Source organism: Erpetoichthys calabaricus, chromosome 10 (genome assembly GCF_900747795.2).
Source record: "Erpetoichthys calabaricus chromosome 10, fErpCal1.3, whole genome shotgun sequence".
NCBI lineage: Eukaryota > Metazoa > Chordata > Cladistia > Polypteriformes > Polypteridae > Erpetoichthys > Erpetoichthys calabaricus.
The window spans coordinates 10,330,943-10,352,740 of NC_041403.2; the positions used below are offsets into that span (position 1 = coordinate 10,330,943).

A 21,798-nucleotide genomic window follows, 5' to 3' on the forward strand; every position below is an offset into this window, starting at 1 on the left:
TTGTGTTTTGGGATTTGACAAAAGACCTCACTGATTCCCAGTTTTTGACTCTCGCATCTTCTGGTCATTTTTCTTTTTTTGTCCTCTGTCTCTCTTTGGGCAGAGCAAACTGCATTAGCTTACAAGTGAAAGGACATCAGCCTGGGTTTGTGTGCGTAGCCACTGTGAGATCATCTTGTGTAGTTGTGTGTTGCCCGGTAGACATCGGGAGGTTTGTTTGTTTGACGGTGCTTTGGCTGTTAGGTGAAGGCACCTTGGTTTTTCTAAAAACTGTAAAATTGTTTTGTGTAACTGTGTGTTAGCTGAAGTGTGTCGAGGTGTTATGAGGTCAAATTTGCAGTTTTTGTTAGCTTATCTCTATGGGGTGTCTGCTAAAGGCCATCACCTTGGGTTTGTGTGTGCAGCCATTGTCAGATCTCTTTGTGTTGTTGCATATCATCTTCTGGACATCAGGAGGTTTTTTTGTGAGGCTGTGCTTTGGCTCTTTTGTGCAGGTGCCTTGGTTTGCGTAACGACTGTAAAATCTCTTATGTAATTCTGTATTAGCTAAAGTGTGTTGAGGTTCTGTTCACTGTTTGTTAGCTTATCTCTGTAGAGCATCTGTGAAAGGCCATCGCCTTGGGTTGACAGTCTAGCCATTGTGAGATCTCTTTGTGTAGTTGTGTGTCACTTGAAGACATTTCATAGGTGACTGTGCTTTGGCTGTTGTGTGAAGGCGCCTTGGTTTGTGTCAAGATTGTAAAACGTCTTGTGTAATTGTGTATTAGCTGAAGTGTGTTGAGGCATTGTGAGGTAATTTTGTGCAATTGTTTGTTAGCTTATCTCTATAGGGTGCCTGTGAAAGGGCTTCAGCTTGGGTTTGTGTGCGTAGCCATTGTGAGATCGTTTTGTGTAGTTGTCTGCCACCTCGTAGAATTCAGGAGGTTTGTTTGTGTGACTGTGCATTGGCCGTTATGTGAAGGCGCCTTGGTTTGTGTAATGACTATAAAATGTCTCGTCTTATATTGTTTTTTGACAGAGATCTCTTCGTGTTGTTGTGTGTTGCCTTGAAGACATCGGGAGGTTTCATGTGTGACTGTGCTTTGGCTTTTGTATGAAGGTGCCTTGGTTTGTGTCAAGATTGTAAAAAATCGTGTGTAATTGTGTGCTAGCTGAAGTGTGTTGAGGCATTATGAGGTCACATTGTGCCATTGTTTGTTAGCTTATCTCTATGGGGCGTCTGCTAAAGGCCATCACCTTGGGTTCATGTGTGTAGCAATTGTCAGATCTCTTTGTGTTGTTGCGTGTCACCTTCTGGACATCAGGAGTTCCTTTGTGTGACTTGTATGAAAGTTTGGGACCCCCTCTTAATTTTTCAGATTTTTGTTTCTCATTGGCTGAGCTTTCAAAGTAGCAACTTCCTTTTAATATGGGATTTCTCAGTTGTTTTATTTTTAATAAATTTGCAAAAACCTCAAGTAAACTTTTTTCACGTTGTCATTATGGGGTGTTGTGTGTAGAATTCTGAGGAAAAAAATGAATTTAATCCATTTTGGAATAAGGCTGTAACATATAAAAATGTGGGAAAAGTGATGTGCTGTGAATACTTTCTGGATGCACTGTATGTGACATGCCTTATGGACACAGTAGTATTTCAGCAGTGACATTAAGTTTATTGGATTAACAGAAACTATGCAATATGCATCATAACAAAATTAGACAGGTGCATAAATGTGGGCACCCAACAGAGATATGACATCAATACTTAGTTGAGCCTCCTTTTGTAAATCTAACAGCCTCTAGACGCTGTCCTCCTATAGCCTCTGATGAGTGTCTGATTCTGGATGGAGGTATTGTTGACCATTCTTCATACAAAATCTCTCCAGTTCAGTTCAATTTGATGGACAGCCTGCTTCAAATCATCCCATAGATTTTCGATGATATTTAAGTCAGAGGACTGTGACGGCCATTCCAGAACATTGTACTTCTCCCTCTGCATGAATGCCTTTGTAGATTTCCAACTGTGTTTTAGGTCATTGTCTTGTTGGAATATCCAACCCTTGCGTAACTTCAACTTTGTGACTGATGCTTGAACATTATCCTGAAGAATTTGTTGATATTGGGTTGAATTCATCCGACCCTCGACTTTAACAAGAGCCCCAGTCCCTGAACTAGCCACACAGCCCCACAGCATGATGGAACCTCCACCAAATTTGACAGTAGGTAGCAGGTGTTTTTCTTGAAATGTGGTGTTCTTCTTCTGCCATGCAAAACGCTTTTTGTTCGGACCAAATAACTCAATTTTTGTCTCATCAGTCCAAAGCACTTTGTTCCAAAATGAATCTGGCGTGTCTAAATGAGCATTGGCATACAACAAGCGACTCTGTTTGTGGTGTGAGTGCAGAAAGGGCTTCTTTCTCATCACCCTGCCATACAGATGTTCTTTGTGCAAATTGCGCTGAATTGTAGAACGATGTACAGATACACCATCTGCAGCCAGATGTTCTTGCAGGTCTTTGGAGGTGATCTGTGGGTTGTCTGTCACCATTCTCACAATCCTGCTCATATGCCACTCCTGTGCTTTTCTTGGCCTGCCAGACCTGCTGGGTTTAACAGCAACTGTGCCTGTGGCCTTCCATTTCCTGATTCCATTCCTTACAGTTGAAACTGACAGTTTAAACCTCTGAGATGGCTTTTTGTAGCCTTCCCCTAAACCAGGAGACTCAACAATCTTTGTTTTCAGATCTTTGGAGAGTTGCTTTGAGGATCCCATGCTGTCACTCTTCAGAGGAGAGTCAAAGGGAAGGAAGCCCAACTTGTAATTGACCACCTTAAATACCTTTATATCTCATGATTGGACACACCTGTCTATGAAGTTCAAGGCTTCACGAGCTCATCACACCAAGTAATCAGCATTGAGCAGTGACAGGCATTCAAATCAGCACAATGACAAGGGGACCCACATTTGTGCACAGCCAGTTTTTCACATTTGATTTCATTTCATACAACTAAATACTGCGTCACTAAAAATCTTTGTTCGGAAAACACCGCAGTACTCAGATGTTCCTAGGAAATGAAAGACATACCACTGTTATCTTTATTGTTAAAAGGAGAGTCAATTATTATGCAGGCTGAGAGGGGGTCCCAAGCTTTGTCATAGGACTGTATGTGTACAGAGCGTGGGTGTGAAGGGGCATCAGCTTGGGTTGGGTTTGTGTGTTTGTAGCCATCTTCTGGTGTAACTGGGTGTTAAATTATTCATACTGGAAGGTGTCTTTGTGTGACTCTGTGCTTTAGCCTTTGAGGGTGAAGGCGCATCAGTTTGTGTAACGACCGCAACGAGTAATTGTGTGTTAGAGTGAGTGTGTCGAGGCGCTATGAGGTCACTGTGTGTCATTATGAGTTAGTTGATCTTTATAGGGTGCCTGTGAAAGGGCACTAGCATTGGCAGTGGGTGTCTATTTCTTTGTGTAACTGTGTGTTATCTTGTGCACACTGGGAGGTTTCTTTGTATTATGGTGCGTCAGTTTGTGAATGTAGCGACTGTAAAATGTCTGGTTTAATCGTACGCTAGCTGGAGTGTGCCGAGGCATTACGAGATCACTTTGTGTAAGTGTGCATTAACTTATTTGTGCAGGACTCTTGTGAAAGTGCGTCAGCTTGGATTTGCGTGTGTAGTCTTTGTAAAGTCGTGCGTCACCTTGTAGAAAGCTGTAAGGTTTCTTTGTGTGGCTTTACAACGGCAACATTTATTTCTACAGCAAATTTTCCACACAAGCAAAGTGTCTCAAAGTACTTTACAAGATTGTGACAAAGGCACAGTGAGCTATAATTTCACACTTGGAACACTTGGATTGGGTGGAGGTTACTGAAACTTCAATTCTGGTCTGAGCTTTTATTTTGAAAAGACTGCCAGAGTTAAGGTGAACACAGGATGGGCTTTTATGTTGATAGAGAGTGCAACAGGAAGCTCATCATCATCCTGAGGATGGACAAAGAAAGGGGAGAGCAGAGATCCTCCATTTTGGGGGAAAACAGGCCTGTGAGGAATAGTCTTGAGGATTACAAAAGGACTACAAAGTATGACAAAGTGGTTGTGGAGGTCTAGATTGGAACGGAGAAGCTTCCAGATAACCAAAATAATGGATGATGACCTGATCGGGTGGTGGTGGTGCAGATCGGCACCACAGAAGAACTGGAAAAGATAGCAGGGAGTAGTGGGGCTTAGAACAGATTGTGAATCTCTGGAGAATATGAAAATACTATACCCATGAACTAAGATGTAGCTACAAAAAGCCATATTAAAATAATGTGTTTTTAGCCAATTTTTAAAATGTTCTGCAGTATTAGCCTAGCAAATCTGTACTGGTAAAGTATTCCAGATTTTAGGTGCATAACACCAAAAGGCCGCCCCACCGCTTTTTTTAAGCTTGGCTCTTGGAATTATAAGCAGACCACCATTAGAAGATCTGAGGTTATGACTTGGAGTGTAAGGGGGGGCAGACATTTCAAAATATTGGACGGAGCGAGATTACTTAAGGTAGTATTTTAGTATTAAGGTAGTATTCGTAGTATTTTCAAGTCACTTCTAAATGACACGGGTAGCCAGTGTAACGATGCTAAGGCTGGTGTGATGTGCTCAGATTTTCTTTTTTCTAGTTAAGATTCTGGCTGCTACATTCTGCACTCAACTGTAACCTGTGATCCACCAGGGGGTGCACCAGCCACCGAAACACCCGACACCACAGACACAGACAACAAGTGCTGTAAGATAAAAGGCTTTTATTCAGGGGGAAGCGTTTTCCACCCGTTTCCCACTAGCACCGAATACAGTACAAACCCAGGAATACAACACACAGCACTTCTTCTTCTCCTTCTTTCCTTCCTTCATCCCGCTTCCTCCCGACTCGTCTCTGCGAGGCTGCCGGCTCCTTTGTAAGCCGTGCCCAGGAGTATCTCAAGTGGTTTTTTACGGAGGTCTGGAGTTACACCCAGGTGTGGTGGAAACCCAAAATGAGGCTCTGCAGCTCCCTGGCGGCATCCACAGAACCCAACAGGGCTGTGCCAACAAATATTAAATCCCATGTGTGAAGCCGTTGAAACCCAGGGGGGGTCTGCCAAGTAGCAGTTCTGGGGAGAGATAGCACTCTTCAAAAGCCATCTCCCCCTGTCCCTCAAAAACCGATTGATGCCTTTCTTAGGTGGTCGTGTAAGGCAGTGTTTCTCAACCTTTAAGTATTTGCAACCTGAGTTTTCATAACAGTTTTAATTGCGCCCCCCCTAACGTTTTTTTGAAACCTTAATAAAATTTATTCCTATAGTTTTAAATTTCCCTACGAATAGCAAAATTACGCCACATATGGCAACATTTGCGCCCCCTTTTTTGTTACTTCACAGTTTGAGGACCACTGTTGTAAGGAGTGCATTACAGTAATCTAGTCGAATAAATTCAAAAGCGTGAACTCATTTTTCAGTGTCTTATTATTTAATAAAGGGGTATGACCTTTGCTGTACCCCCTGAGTGAAACAATGCAGTCCTAGTGATCTGATTCACATGCGATTTCAAGTTTTAAGCTCCTGTGTTGAGGCGCATTGGCTTGTGTATCGCCTGTAAGACGTCTGGCGCGGTCATACCTTCACTGGAGTGCGTCAAGGTGTTGTGCGCTCACTTTGTGTCGTTGTTCTTCAGCTTATATGTGCTCTCAGGGGGGCATCAGTTTGACGTTAGGGGTGACGTCTCTTTGTGTCATCGGGTGTCACGTTGAACGCATTGGGAGTTTCCTTTGAGTAAGTCTGCTTCTGCCATTTGTGTCTGTGTGACGACCGTCCAACATCTTGTGGAATTGTGTGCGTTAGCCTCGTGGGTTTGGCGTAACACCGCGTTCTCCTGTGAGGTCTCTTTGAGTAGATACGGGTTCCCTTGCTACTAAGGCTGCCATTCTTGACTCTTTTTTTGCATGTTTTGCTGATCTTTATAGGAAATTATTGTTTTTGGGTGGCAAATTCATTTCTGACATTGTTCATTTTCAGTGAGTTATGAATCTTTGGTTCCTTATTTCCACATCATCATGATTTTCTGTTAGGATGCGCTCTCCATTGCTGGGGTTCTGGCCTTGGAAGTCGTGTCACCTGACATCAGTGATGTGACATGTTAAAGGGATGCCTGTGACAAACTTTCATCATCTGAGTTTGCAGATAATTCAGATCTCTTTGTGGTGGCTGTTTTGCTGTTTATTGGTATTTAGAGACCACTTTTTGGCTAAGACTTCAACCTGCGGATTTGTTTGAATGACAGACAGAACAGATTCTCAGATGCAATCCTTTTTTGTTTGTACACATTGACATTTTTTTCTCTGTTATTTAAAGTATGCCTCCTAACCTAAAACTTAAATGTGAGCTGATTTTTCAGGATGCAGGTGTCATCTGCTTGGTGAGCCCTGGAGATGTCACAAGTGAAGCACGATGGCATTCACCTGTCAGACAGCGAGGCTCCCAATCACATGCTGTCATGTTCTCTCATCTCTTCTAGTTTAATGTCTGGACTGGCAGCCCTGGACGCCAAAGCCTCCAGTCGCCTGGGCATCATCACCATCTCCTACTACCTGTGGACCACCTTTGTTGCAGTTGTGGTGGGCATTATCCTGGTGTCCATTATTCATCCCGGTGGTGCCGCCCAGAAAGAGACAACAGAGGACAGTGGCAAACCCACGATGAGCTCTGCAGATGCCCTTCTGGACCTCATCCGGTAAGTAGGCACCTCAGTAGGGGCTTTGGGGGTGGCAGAGGGGGCGATAGGGCTGTGAACAATCTGGATGAGAACAGGCCATTCAGCCCAACAAAGCTTGACAGTCCTAGTCAGCTAATTCTTCTAAAATAACATCAAGTCGAGTTCTACAGATCCCTGAAGTCCTATCATGCTACTTGGTCTCTTATTCCAGGTGTCTGTGGTTTTCTGTGTGTGAAGAAAAACTTCCTAATGTTTGTGTGAAATTAACCCTTAAGTTTCCAACTGTGTCCCCGTGATCTTGATAAGCTAGAATCACAAGTTTATTAATAATTCAAAAGCTAATGATTGAAAGCACATCTATCTATCCTGCCTACTATACTAAAATATGTCTGTTGTATAGTCTTCTCTGTCTATCTATCTATCTATCTATCTATCTATCTATCTATCTATCTATCTATCTATCTATCTATCTATCTATTTGTCTGTCTGGGTGTCTTTCATTATATAGTGCCTTTCACATCTATCTATCTATCATATAGTGCCTTTCACTCTATCTATCTATCTATCTATCTATCTATCTATCTATCTATCTATCTATCTATCTATCTATTTGTCTGTCTGGGTGTCTTTCATTATATAGTGCCTTTCACTCTATCTATCTATCTATCATCATATAGTGCCTTTCACTTCTATCTATCTATCTATCTATCTATCTATCTATCTATCTATCTATCTATCTATCTATCTATCTATCTATCTAAATGTCACACACAGCCACAGACCCCTATCACACACAAGACATGATGCCCTCGTGTTTTGTAGTCTACTTAATCTTTTTTTTAGTGAGATATTTTAAGTGTATTCCATTTTCAGTAACTATCCCCGCCCATTTGCAAGTCCATGGTCATTAGCAATGACACCCACTGCCGTCCCCTGACCCCTACTAATGGCTCTCACAAGGTGTGCACGTAAGAAGCTGTGCCATAAACCATCGAGGCACCACTCCGCCCAAAGTTTGCCCGAGGCCTCCTATGCCAGTCTAAATACCTTGGACCACTAAGCCCATGCATTCTTCCTAGAAGACCAGCACTCTTTCCAGATGGACTCTTTTGTTCCCCACCCTGCCAAATCCAGACAGTCTACGCCCCGACGACTTCATGCTTCACCTTTCCTGCTAATCCAATTCATGATTGCTGGCCTCGGCTGAGACTTAATAAGATTTCGAGTCGACCATTGGAGTTATTTATGGAGGGAGTGGACGGCTTATTTTCAGAGCCTGTCTCTCTTATGCAAGCGGCTAATTAAACTGAGAGACACGCATTCCACTATTTATTCCTCTTGCACAGTGTTACGGTTGTTTGCATAAGAAAGTGTAAGGTTGTGACATAACATGGCTGCCTGACATCTTTGTCAGCCGTAGTGCTTGAGTGAAACACAGTGGGAAGTGATGGGCAGCCGGGCACTGAGTTTAGAAAGCCCCTTTGGGACCGTTGTCCCTCAACACCAATATAATATAATATAATATAATATAATATAATATAATATAATATAAAAGTGCCATTTAGGTGGTGTGCTTATGGGCAATACATAGAAGTGTCCTCAGGTGGTCTGCATGTGGCAATACATAAAAGTACCCTCTTATAGTCTAAATATGGGCTATACATAAATGTGCCCTCAGGTGGTGTACGTGTGGGCAACACACAGAACTGCCTTTTATACTATATAGTGCCTTTCATATCTATCTATCTATCTATCTATCTATCTATCTATCTATCTATCTATCTATCTATCTATCTATCTATCTATCTATCTGTTTTTGAACATATCTATCTTTTATGGTATCTATTATTTGGTGTCTTTCATCTTTATCTATTATATAGTGCCTTTCATATCTATCTATCTTATAATAACTTGAAAAACTAGACACTCAAAGGTGTGCACTTGCAAAAGACAGCAAATCCAACCTGAGCCCATCAACAAGATTACACCTCAGCAACAGTACCAAGAAATCTAAGCAGTGGTGGCCCTCCATTTTTGGGGACCTGAAGCTTCAACTGTTACGGGGGCCCCTTTACAACTAGCAATGAGGTCTGGGTAACCGCTGTTATGTTCTTCAAGACTTTTCGGACCTTCAAAACTCAACTTGATGTATTTTTTAGAAGAATTAAGTAGATAATCCTGGGCTGAATGGCCTGTTCTCGTCTCGATTGTTCTAACGTTCTAATGGGGTTGTTCCTCCACAGATCACCAGAAATCTTATTTTTTGATACTTTAATAAGTTTTACATTTTTATTTTAACTATTATTTTGTATTGAGTTACACTCTATTATTATAATTATTCATTTTTAAAAAAAAGCCTTCTCATACAGTAGACACCCAAACTTTTTACCAATGTGAACTAAAATCACTTCTGGGGCCCCTCTGAATTTAGGTGGTCTGAAGCTTAAGCTTCATTAGTTTCCTAGCAGACCTGCCCCTGCATCTCAGACCTTGACAAGACTATTGTGGTCTCACAATATCAAATAACAAGACTCAATAAAATATTTACAAAGATATGTAACAAAACAATAGTCAAAAATAAGCAGCTAAAAAAATCAGAACCCATGTGCGGTGCTCTGGTAAAACCAGACTTTGAGTCCTGATGATCGTCACTTTGACTTCTTTCTGGTTTTCAAACCCTTTTGCCTGTCATACCAGCATAAGAAATGAGCAGATGAGGGGAGACCACTCAGTCCACTTGCCACTTGTTTGTTTAGGTAACAGCTCAGCTGTCACTCATATCTCATCCAGGTCCTTCTTAAAGATTATTGAGGTTTCTGCTTCACCTCCATGACTCCTTCTTTTGCTCCAGAGTCCCACAAGTCTTAGCGTAAAGACATACTTACTTCCTTCAGTCCTAAATGCATGTCCCCTTAATCTCCACTGATGTCCTTGAGGTCCTGATTCACCCTTAAGTTGAAGGAATTCCACTTGATCAACTTTATCAAGGCCTAAGTGTCTGGTTAGGTCCACATGCAGCATCCTCTGCTCAAGACCTTCTTCTTCTTCTTCTTCTTCTTCTTCTTCTTCTTCTTCTTCTTCTTCTTCTTCTTCTTCTTCTTCTTCTTCTTCTTCTTCTTCTTCTTCTTCTTCTTCTTCTTCTTCTTCTTCTTCTTCTTCTTCTTCTTCTTCTTCTTCTTCTTCTTCTTCTTCTTCTTCTTCTTCTTCTTCTTCCCACTTCTACATTGATTCAATGTGCTTGATCAACCCCCTCCATACAGCTTGGTCCTGCACCTCCTCACCATTTCAGAAATCTGGCTAACAAGACGAGACACTTCAGTCCATTTTTTTCACTAATAGCTACACTGCTCACATAGCCCTTCCAGATCCTTCTTAACGCTTCTCTGGGATTCTGTTTCCACCTCCATGTTTTGGTAGCTTGTCCCAGATTTCCACAACTCTTTGTGTCAGGAAGTCCTTCCTGGTTTCTTGGTTCACCGTTAAGCTGAGGGAAATCTGCCCTATCTTCTTGATGGATGCCTTTCAGGACTTTGAAGGCCTGAATGAGGTGCCTACCTTTGGATGAAGTCCTCTACTTCATTCCTTTAGGGCCTACACCTACTGCTTGTTCTTCCAACTCGTCCTGATGGCCTTACCTCTCAGTTCATAGCAGCGACGTCCGTTTTTATGACTTGTCTGCACAGCTGTTGATACCATGTGATGTCTTTTGTTCTGGTCCACTAGTTGTATGACCAAAATGTCTGTTAGACTAAGCCTGTCAAAACTCACCTTTCTGTTTTCCTTTTCAGCAACATGTTTCCGTCAAACCTGATCGAGGCCACCTTTCAGCAGGTAGGTGTTTGAGCCACCAGACCAACCTGTCCTTGTGTAGTTTTAGTGGATGTTAAGAGTCGGAAGAACTTCTATTTCAAAATTGAAAATGTGAGTGAGGCTTACTGTCTCATTAGGTGGAGCCATGGCCTTGGTGGGGTGGGGGGGGAGGGGAGCAGAGGTGGAATTGACAGAGCACCCAAAATGAGAAATCACGTTGAAGGGTCTGACCTGCGCCTGAGCTTGGGGTTTGTTTTTGAACGCCTCCTAATTACTAACGTAAAGAGTCGCCATATAAAAACACTCAAACACACACACAGTGCCTGTAATAAAGCGTTCACTCCTCGCGAGTCTTCACATTTCCTTCTTCTATATCATGGAAGACCTTACTGAATTTGCCTTTTTTTGTTCAGTTTATAAACTACTGAATTTACATTCGGTGTCAATCAATGCATACATCTACTCTGATTGGTTCGTTGGTTTACACTCAAATGACTTATCTATTTCTCTCTATATATAAAAAAAATCCTGCGACGAGACAAGACTTTTTTGAAGAGATTTTTTCAAATCCCGCGAGACGAGTCTTTGGCCATGAGACTTTCTAAAGTCCCGCCCTCCTCTCAACCATATTCAGCCACGCCCTCCCACGGTCCTCTCACCTCTCATTCGTGTGATTGCTTTTGACAGACACAGTTCCTCACTTTAAGTTCCCAATTAAAGACTTGTGCTTTTCAGTGTCCTTTAATTTTCATTGTGAAGGTAAGCCCACTCTATTGACTCCTCAGATGGCGGCCCTTCTGCATGTTGGTGTATTTAGGCCTCGTTTTCCCGGACATGTCCTCATTTTTAACGTGCCATGGACGGTCTGGGAGGAATTTTTAAAATTTAAAAAATGTCCAGAATTTTGGCTTCTAAAATTTGAAAATCTCCATATCCTTATCATTGGTAAAAACTGAAAGCCGTACACCAATGAGAATTTGCGGAAGGACGGCGCGCACATTTTTTTGTTTGTTTTTCCCAGAATCTTCAGTTCCATTCCGGCAGTAAACAGCGCAGATGTTGACGAGGATAGTCGACGTCTGTCCAACGTGGCTTTTTCACTTCATCTTTTGAAATCTGCTTTATCTTCTTGGCGAGCAGACAGTTCATTTTTAACGTTGTTTCTTTCCTTAATTATTTGTAATCCTAATTCGCTGTAACTAAGTGAATTTATTCAAAATTGAAATTACAATTTTAGGTTTTCTATGCGAGATCTCGTTTTTGATTCTTCTTTTAGCAGTTTGGTTAAACAAGAAATGTTGTACATGCAGGTACAGTCCATCATGTATAAGTGTGAGTAAGTACTGCTTTGTCATATTTTAATGGAAAATATTGTTATTACCAGCTATTGTTCTGAAATGGATTTATATGTGTAAATGAATGAGTCAACTATTTAAGTCATGTCAGTCAGTCATTCTCCAACCCGTTATATCCTAACACAGGGGTCTTCTGGAGCCAATCCCAGCCATCACATGGCACAAGGAAGGAACAAACCCTGGGCAGGGCGCCAGTGCTCCGCAGGGCACACACATACTCACCAAGCACACACACTAGGGACATTTTCGGAACACCAAAGCACCTAACCTGCATGTCTTTGGACTGTGGGAGGAAACCCACGCAGACACGGAGAGAACATGCCCACTCCACGCAGGGAGGACCTGAGAAGCGAACCTGGGTCTCCTTACTGCAAGGCAGCAGCGCTACCCACTGCGCCACCGTGCCGCCCTATCGTAACATTCCAATTCATAAAAAAGTGCTGTGCAATAAAGTGGAACTGTCTTCTTCTTCTTCTTCTTCTTCTTCTTCTTCTCTACCGAGTCGATGTTTTCTAGGTTTCTGCACAATGCATAAAAAAAAAGTCTGCAACACAGTAATAAAGTTTTGTATCCCCCTAATGAGTTCTCCCACCTGTGCAGGGCCACTGCATTTTAGTCCGTAAGAACTTTTAATGAGTACCTGTCATGAAGTGGTGTCTGATTCGTAGCAAAAAGGCCTGCAAAAGCCTTCACAAGCCGGGTTTGGCCTCCTGTGCCTTCCTGGACAAGGCCACACCCCAAATGGGTTACACTCCTAACTCCATGGGCCTGCTTTAGGCCTTTCAGCCCCAAAAGGGATTCAGGCCTAAAAAGAAGTTAAATATTTAGAATCCTCATATTTCCAAATATTCAAATCCTAACACAAAGCAGAAGAGAGAAGCCCAGTCAGAGGGCTTGATTTCACCTGTGGTGCATAATTGTGAATTTCCCCTTGGGATTAATAAAGTATCTATCTATCTATCTATCTATCTATCTATCTATCTATCTATCTATCTATCTATCTATCTATCTATCTATCTATCTATCTATCTATCATATAGTGCCTTTCATATCTATCTATCTATCTATCTATTATATAGTGCCTTTCATATCTATCTATCTATCTATCTATCTATCTATCTATTATATAGTGCCTTTCATATCTATCTATCTATCTATCTATCTATCTATCTATCTATCTATCTATCTATCTATCTATCTATTATATAGTGCCTTTCATATCTATCTATCTATCTATCTATCTATTATATAGTGCCTTTCATATCTATCTATCTATCTATCTATCTATCTATCTATCTATTAGATAGATATGAAAGGCACTATATAATAGATAGATAGATAGATAGATAGATAGATAGATAGATAGATAGATAGATAGATAGATAGATAGATAGATAGATATGAAAGGCACTATATAATAGATAGATAGATAGATATGAAAGGCACTATATATCTATCTATCTATTATATAGTGCCTTTCATATCTATCTATCTATCTATTATATAGTGCCTTTCATATCTATCTATCTATCTATTATATAGTGCCTTTCATATCTATCTATCTATCTATCTATTATATAGTGCCTTTCATATCTATCTATCTATCTATCTATCTATCTATCTATCTATCTATCTATCTATCTATCTATTATATAGTGCCTTTCATATCTATCTATCTATCTATCTATCTATCTATCTATCTATCTATTATATGGTGCCTTTCATATCTATCTATCTATCTATCTATCTATCTATCTATTATATAGTGCCTTTCATATCTATCTATCTATCTATCTATCTATCTATCTATTATATAGTGCCTTTCATATCTATCTATCTATCTATCTATCTATCTATCTATCTATTAGATAGATATGAAAGGCACTATATAATAGACAGATAGATAGATAGATAGATAGATAGATAGATAGATAGATAGATAGATAGATAGATAGATAGATAGATAGATAGATAGATATGAAAGGCACTATATATCTATCTATCTATCTATCTAGTATATAGTGCCTTTCATATCTATCTATCTATCTATCTATCTATCTATCTATCTATCTATCTATCTATCTATCTATCTATCTATCTATCTAATTAACCCTAAACATATTCCAAGTCAACCCTCATTCTTGTCAATCCCTGAAGTTTAGATGTCGGTCTTACCCAGAACTCTCCACATCTCCTTTTCATTTTGTCTCTTTCAGTATCGGACGAAGAAAATTAAAAACTTCAAGTCCCCAAAGGCGGCAGCATTACCTGAGACTAGCACACAGCGCGTCATCTTTTACGGAATCCAGGATGGCAACTGGACAGACATTCAGAACTTCTCGCTGGACATTACGGTCCCTCAGGATTTTGTCTACCGGTCTGAGCCTGACAGCAGCAAGGGAATGAACGTCCTGGGCATTGTCATCTTCTCTGCCACAATGGGTAATGTCAAAATTGATAGAGAATCACTTTAAATGGAAGCAATGTGGCATCTGGGTGCTGGGTGACCTGCCTGTTGGGTGGACAAGGTGGCAGACTGCCTCATCTGTTTCATGAGCCCACTGCTTCTGAGGCATAGGAGGTTGGAGCCGACTTCAGATGTGTCAATCAGTTAACAGAAGTGTAGCTTGGGTTTTCAGCGCCCGGGGACAACTGAAGATTTCGCGCCCCCTTCTGTTTGCCAAAATACAATGGGGAAGGGAAAGAAAATTTTAAAAAATGTATTTAAAATAATAGTATTTTAAGAAAAAAAAATTCATATTTTTTATTTTAAATAGTTTTAAATTTTTAAATATTTTAATTTTTTAAAGCACTTTTATGCGTATATTTTCAAGGTTTCACTAAATTTATAAAGCTAGAACGAAGTAAAATAATTAAGACTTTTGCAGCCATCTGCTAGAATACTTCACCACAGCCCAGTCAATTTTCTATCAAACACATAAACACAAATCACTTGGCGCACAGAAATGGCGTTTGCAACAACTTGATACACTAATGCCTCATGTCAGTCGCGCGCGCGACCTGTTTAATAACGTCAAAAATGTTTCTGGGTGGGAGTCAAGCATGTTAGGGTAGTTGAGGGGATACATTATTGTCTGTTGGGTATGATTTTTATTTACTTTTTAGTGCATTTAAGAATGGAAAACATTTCATTCTAAAATTTTGTAACATCAATTTGGCGCCCCCTGGATGCTGCACCCGGGGACAGATGTCCCCCCCTTTCCCCCACCCCCTAGCTACGCCACTGTCAGTTAATCCATGAATACTGACATGTCATGTCATCTTCGAACGCGCTTAACCCACGCCTTCATTTTTGTACCTCTAAATGGTTGGCGTCCTGTTCAAGTAAGGAACTTTGCCCCATCCCAGCCAGGACTCCCACCCATGTGCGCCACCCACCACAAAACATACCCTGCGTAGGAATCCTTTTTGTTCATAAGAGTTACTTCTGAAACCACTTCAGGTTTTTTTGTGACGGTGTGGGTTGGCCCCTAGCTCTCTCTTTGCTTTTGGGCACCTCTTGAACCCGACATCGTCGATAACGTAACCGGATGAGCATAGCTGATGAGGACAAAACACACACGAAGCAAGGGGCTGGTGCAAAAGTTAAAAAAACAAGTCCAAAAGAAGGATTCAAAAAGTGCAGTGCTCCCATATCCATAATAAATAAAGAAAGAAATAATCCATAAAAAGATGTATCTGTGGAGGTTAAAATCAGAATAAATAAATCCGTTAAAAATCAACTGGCAGGAAACTGACTTTACTAAAAAGCCCGATGCCTTCTTCCTCACTGGTGGTTCCTCTGCTTATCCCAAACAGGCCTTGCAGCAGAGGAGTCGCCCTACTGACACACGCAGCTGACCTTCCGCAGGTCGGGGTCCCTGCCGTCCCATAGCTACTGTCTGGCTCCCTCTCCGGACCTAGGCCTGGGACCCCAACGGTCATGATGTTCACGTTGGAGTTCTCCTCCCCAAGCCTCCTCGGCCCCCCATGGCAAGTCGCTCCCCTTAATGCACATCGCTGTGGCTCCTCACTCCTTCAGCCCCCCGGGGGTCAGCCTGTCACACCGCTCAGGGGGCTCTCCTTCCCAGCTGCCTACCTTCTCCCCCTCGAGCTCCTGCACCCTTCTGTTCACTCGCACCAGCTCCTTCCGCCTCCTGCCATTTCTTTATTTTTGTCTCCACATAAGCTTTGTCTTTTCTTGATTCTCGATTCTCCCCTCCTCTCACTCGAAATGGAGACGTGGCGCAGGTGGACAATCAGCAGCTCCCGGCGTCCATTCGGGTCGCAGATGATCTTGCATCCGTGCACTACGTGCAGGGCCGTCTGCTCCCATATCGCTTCTGGGAACCGCTACCACACCCCCCCCCCCCCACACAAAGAAGCGAATGCAGCGATTATTTAAAATGCTGAACAGCCGCGGACCTCACTTTACCAAACTCCTGTCTCACCAGTATGAGAAAAGCCCCACAGATGATACAACAACAACACCATTTATTTATATAGCACATTTTCATTCAAATGATGGAGCTTAAAGTGCTTAACAGGATGAAAAATAATAAATAAGAAAATAGAATTAGGGAACACTAATTAACATACAGTGCATCCGGAAAGTATTCACAGCGCATCACTTTTTCCACATTTTGTTATGTTACAGCCTTATTCCAAAATGGATTAAATTCATTTTTTTCCTCAGAATTCTACACACAACACCCCATAATGACAACGTAAATAAAAAAACTGAGAAATCCCATGTCCATAAGTATTCACAGCCGTCGCTCAATACTTTGTCAATGCACCTTTGGCAGCAATTCCAGCCTCAAGTCTTGTTGAATATGATGCCACAAGCTTGGCACACCTATCCTTGGCCAGTTTCGCCCATTCCTCTTTGCAGCACCTCTCAAGCTCCATCAGGTTGGATGGGAAGCGTCGGTGCACAGCCATTTTAAGATCTCTCCAGAGATGTTCAATCAGATTCAAGTCTGGGCTCTGGCTGGGCCACTCAAGGACATTCACAGAGTTGTCCTGAAGCCACTCCATTGATATCTTGGCTGTGTGCTTAGGGTCGTTGTCCTGCTGAAAGATGAACAGTCGCCCCAGTCTGAGGTCAAGAGCACTCTGGAGCAGGTTTTCATCCAGGATGTCTTTGTACATTGCTGCAGTCATCTTTCCCTTTATCCTGACTAGTCTCCCAGTCCTGCTGCTGAAAAACATCCCCACAGCATGATGCTGCCACCACCATGCTTCACTGTAGGGATGGTGACTGGTTTCCTCCAAACGTGACACCTGACATTCACACCAAAGAGTTCAATCTTTGTCTCATCAGACCAAAGAATTTTCTTTCTCATGGTCTGAGAGTCCTTCAGGTGCCTTTTGGCAAACTCCAGGCGGGCTGCCATGTGCCTTTTACTAAGGAGTGGCTTCCGTCTGGCCACTCTACCATACAGGCCTGATTGGTGGATTGCTGCAGAGATGGTTGTCCTTCTAGAAGGTTCTCCTCTCTCCACGGAGGACCTCTGGAGCTCTGACAGTGACCATCGGGTTCTTGGTCAACTCCCTGACTAAGGCCCTTCTCCCCCGATCGCTCAGTTTAGATGGCCGGCCAGCTCTAGGAAGAGTCCTGGTGGTTTCGAACTTCTTCCACTTACGGATGATGAAGGCCACTGTGCTCATTTGGACCTTCAAAGCAGCAGAAATTTTTCTGTAACCTTCCCCAGATTTGTGCCTCGAGACAATCCTGTCTCGGAGGTCTACAGACAATTCCTTTGACTTCATGCTTGGTTTGTGCTCTGACATGAACTGTCAATTGTGGGACCTTCTATAGACAGGTGTGTGCCTTTCCAAATCATGTCCAGTCAACTGAATTTACCACAGGTGGACTCCAATGAAGCTGCAGAAACATCTCAAGGATGATCAGGGGAAACAGGATGCACCTGAGCTCAATTTCGAACTTCATGGCAAAGGCTGTGAATACTTATGTACATGTGCTTTCTCAGTTTTTTTATTTTTAATAAATTTGCAAAAACCTCAAGTAAACTTTTTTCACGTTGTCATTATGGGGTGTTGTGTGTAGAATTCTGAGGAAAAAAATGAATTTAATCCATTTTGGAATAAGGCTGTAACATAAGAAAATGTGGAAAAAGTGATGGGCTCTGAATACTTTCCGGATGCACTGTAGAATAAAAGTAAGGTCCAATGGCCAGGGAGGACAGGAAAAGACAAAAAAAAAACTCCAGACAGCTGGAGAAAAAAAAATCTGCAGGGGTTCTGAGGCCACGAGACCACCCAGCCCCTTCTAGGCATTCTACTTAACATAAATGACCTCAATCAGTCCTCATGGTATTCAGGGTTCACATGGAAGGACATGATGATGACGGTCACGTGGACTTCTGGTCTTTAATCCATCAGTGTAGGGACATCACAGTGCTTTGATCAGGTGGTGTTGGCACAGATCGCCACCACAGAAAACCGGAAAAAGAACAGCAGAGAAAGTAGGGATTAGTATGGATATACCATTTGATGTATCTTAATGTCTAGTTATGCAGGATGTCGAACTTTTTGGGGATCCTCCCTGTTTTTGGCCCACTAGATCCAAACAACCCTCATTATTTTGGACCAAATTTTGTGCAGATACTCACACTCTTATGATAAAGAGTAGGTGTCTTCACTAAAAATGATCAGAAGGACTTGAATTTGTGGAGGCCTCCTATTGGGATAGAAGGGGTCAAAGATACTCCTTTAACATACCCGGATTGTGGTGGGTGGGTGGACGGAGCCTATGCCAGGTAGCAAAGGGCACAAGAACAAACTCCGGACAGGGTGCCAGTCCAACACAGGGCAAACACACAGACACATTAGGGCCAATTTATTATCACCAGTTCATCTAACCTGTGTGTCTTTGGACAGTGGGAAGAAACTGGAGCCCAGCCATATCTACTTGATAGGCAGAGATAACCCACGGAGTGCAGTGTGGATGCCACAATTGGAAGAAGCTATTAGAAGTATTGTGTGATCCAAGAACTGAGGCAAAGATTAAAGGTCAGGTTTTCAAGACTGTGGTGAGACCAGCAATGATAGATGGAGCTGAGACAAGGGTAGTAAAGAAGTTGGATGTGGCAGAAATGAGAATGAAGAGATGGATATGATAAGTTATAAAAAGGATAGGATGAGAAATGTGACGATCAGAGGGACAACAAAAGTGGATGAGATGTCTAAGAAAGTGCAGGAAAGCAGGTCGGTGTGGTATGTTCATATACTGAGGAGAAAGAAGGAATATGAGGGCAAAAGACTGATGGGAGTGGAAGTCCAGGGGAAGAGAAAGCAAGGAAGTCCAAAGCAGAGGTGGATGGGCAATGTGAAGGAGAAGGGTCTGAGAAAGCAGGAGATGCAGGACCGAGCTGAGTGGAGAAAGTTGATCAGGCACATGAACCACACATAGAAGTAGGAAAAGATGAGGAAGAGGAGGGAGAAGAACTTGCCATTATATGGCATGCACAGTTCAAATGGTGAAAAGGCGGGCAACACTTAGAAGGGCACCGTGCCACACACCTCTGTCACCCTCTGTGACTAAAATATTTTTGTGTGCTTTCTGTGCAGGAATCATGTTGGGAAGAATGGGATCCAATGGCAGTCCTTTGGTCAATTTCTGCCAAAGCTTGAATGAGGCGGTGCTGAAGATCGTTGCAGTCGCCGTTTGGTAAGTCCCTGAACTTGGAAGAATGAGCCAATGAGGGCTACGACGGATAGAAAGACTGCAGCCATGTTGAGGGCTTCACTCTTATTCACCCAGGACTCCACTGCTGTCTGCCCACCAGCCCTGTCTAAAAGTTTCCAGATTAGAACAACGACATGGGACACAGACTTCAAAGGGTCTTGATTTGCTAGGACCAAGTTCAAATTTGCGGTGACGTGTATGTAGTGCAGCGGGAATCTTACTTGCATGTCTTCCGTTGACCGTTTGAGCTTGACCGAATGGCGACTGGTGTTGATTGGTGAGCATCGCCAAAGCATTGTTTTCAGCGAATCTGCTGGGTTTGCCACTGACCCTGTTCGCAGCGTCGTCACTAGTGGGGGTACGGGGGGTGGCAGTTTTCAACTGCTAAAATCCGTTGACCTGGTTGAGTGGCTACCGGTGAGTCTCTGGATTGGCTTGTGGAGTCAACGTGTTATGGCAGCATACTGACAAATTTTGAGAGAGAACCAGGGGATGAATGTTTAAAGAGAAAAGTGTTAAAACCAGGAAGTCTTTAACATGACAACCAAATAGAAAATAAGAGACAGCAATCGTGGACAAAAAGTCCAGAGCTAAAAGTCAAAAGGTACCTTTAGAGTAGAAAGATCTTTCGAAAGGATCGATTTGAGAAAACCTGGAACTGAATCCACTACTCGGATAAGGAAGTGACCTTTTAACTCATCACGTCATTATACAAAAGGTCTCGACCTCTGAGGACACGCCCCTAGCAACATGTGATGCTGCCCTAACGAGACGACTCAAACATGGCAGTGATGACCTGTATATATTGTGGACTGCCGGGGCCACTCAGCTCCCCAAACCTGACACAGACAGACGCAGGACGGAGATTCAGAAAAACATTTTTTTTTGTTTTGTTTTCTTATTTTGGCTGTGGGAAACGCTTCTCTGGTTTTCCACCATCTCAGCACAGTTACAGCACAATAAACAGCACATAGCAATATGTTTTCTTCTTCTTCTTCTTCTTCTTCTTCTTCTTCTTCTTCTTCTTTTCTTTTTCCACCTCCACTCCTCCTCCAGCAAACACCCAAAACAAGAGACACAGGCAAAGGTCCAGCAACACACAAGGCTTTACTTCAGTGGGAAACGCTTTCACTCCTTTCACACAAGCAATGCACGGTATACAAGCACTAATAATAAAAGAACCATGCAGCAATGTCTTTTCTTCTCTTTCTTTTCCTCTCTCTGTCTCTTTCCACCTCCACTCCTCCTCCAGCAAGTTGTGTTCTCCAACTCCCGATTCTGGCTTCCTGAATGGAGTGAGGCGGCTCCTTTTATAGAGCACCTGGAAGTGCTCCACTTGTCCCGTAGTCTCCTTCCGGCAGTACTTTCGGGTGTGGTGCTTCAATATAGGGCTCCGTATTTCCTACAGTACCCCCTGGCAGCACTCACGGGACCCAACAGGGATGTGCCAAACACCAACTCCCATGAAGCCCTGTGGGAGTCCATGGTGCCAGAACAACCCAGGGGGGTGGCTGCCCCCTTGCATTCTGGAGGAGATAAAGGCCCTGAGCATGCTCTCTCCCTCGGTCCTTCCATTATAGGTGGCGTCCCAGCCAGGTAAAGGCCCCGGCAACCACCACAATATATAAAAACCAAGGGTTGTGTCCAACTGTCACACTGTCACACTGGTGCCAGAACCTTGATGTGATACTTTATGACGTGATACACACTGGTGAAGCAAAAAAATGTGGGTGCTGAAAAGGAGACAAGCGCACAAGATAAAGGGTCTGGGGCACTCGGAGGCAAACCCTGCATATTCAATATACACGGAAAGGTGTAAAAATACAACGCGTGGTAATGCACAAAACGGAGATGTCCTTGAAATCAGTTAGTCTGCCCAAGATGCCGTTGTTTCCTCATATGGTGGATTCTGGGAGGAAGGGGCAGAGCCAGGTGGTCTGTCCCCCGGAAGTGACGTCACAGTTGGAGAGATGTCAGGAGAAGAGCAGAACGTTATTACAAAATGCCCCCTCATGTCCCAACAGTAAATTACACTCACACAAGCCTTTAGGTTGTTCTCCAAGTACACGCGTTGTGTCTTTAGGGGCTTCTTCTTTGTTATATTACATATTATACTATTTATATTTTTTGAGCTTCTATAAAGTAATATATAATTTCTACAAAAATTATCTATACGTCTATCCGATGAAGATCTTTCTCTCTCCCTCCTTCTA

General features: G+C 42.7%; 1 protein-coding gene across 1 annotated transcript in view; it reads left to right on the forward strand.

Moving 5' to 3' along the window:
• Positions 1-21,798, forward strand: part of LOC114642703 (excitatory amino acid transporter 5-like) — a 139,636-nt gene that overhangs the window by 94,789 nt on the left and 23,049 nt on the right. Inside the window, exons 3-6 of the mRNA XM_051932721.1 lie at positions 6,509-6,724; positions 10,495-10,537; positions 14,088-14,313; positions 19,468-19,567. Of these exons, the coding sequence (XP_051788681.1) occupies positions 6,509-6,724; positions 10,495-10,537; positions 14,088-14,313; positions 19,468-19,567 (585 nt within the window). The remainder of the gene's footprint in view (positions 1-6,508; positions 6,725-10,494; positions 10,538-14,087; positions 14,314-19,467; positions 19,568-21,798) is intronic.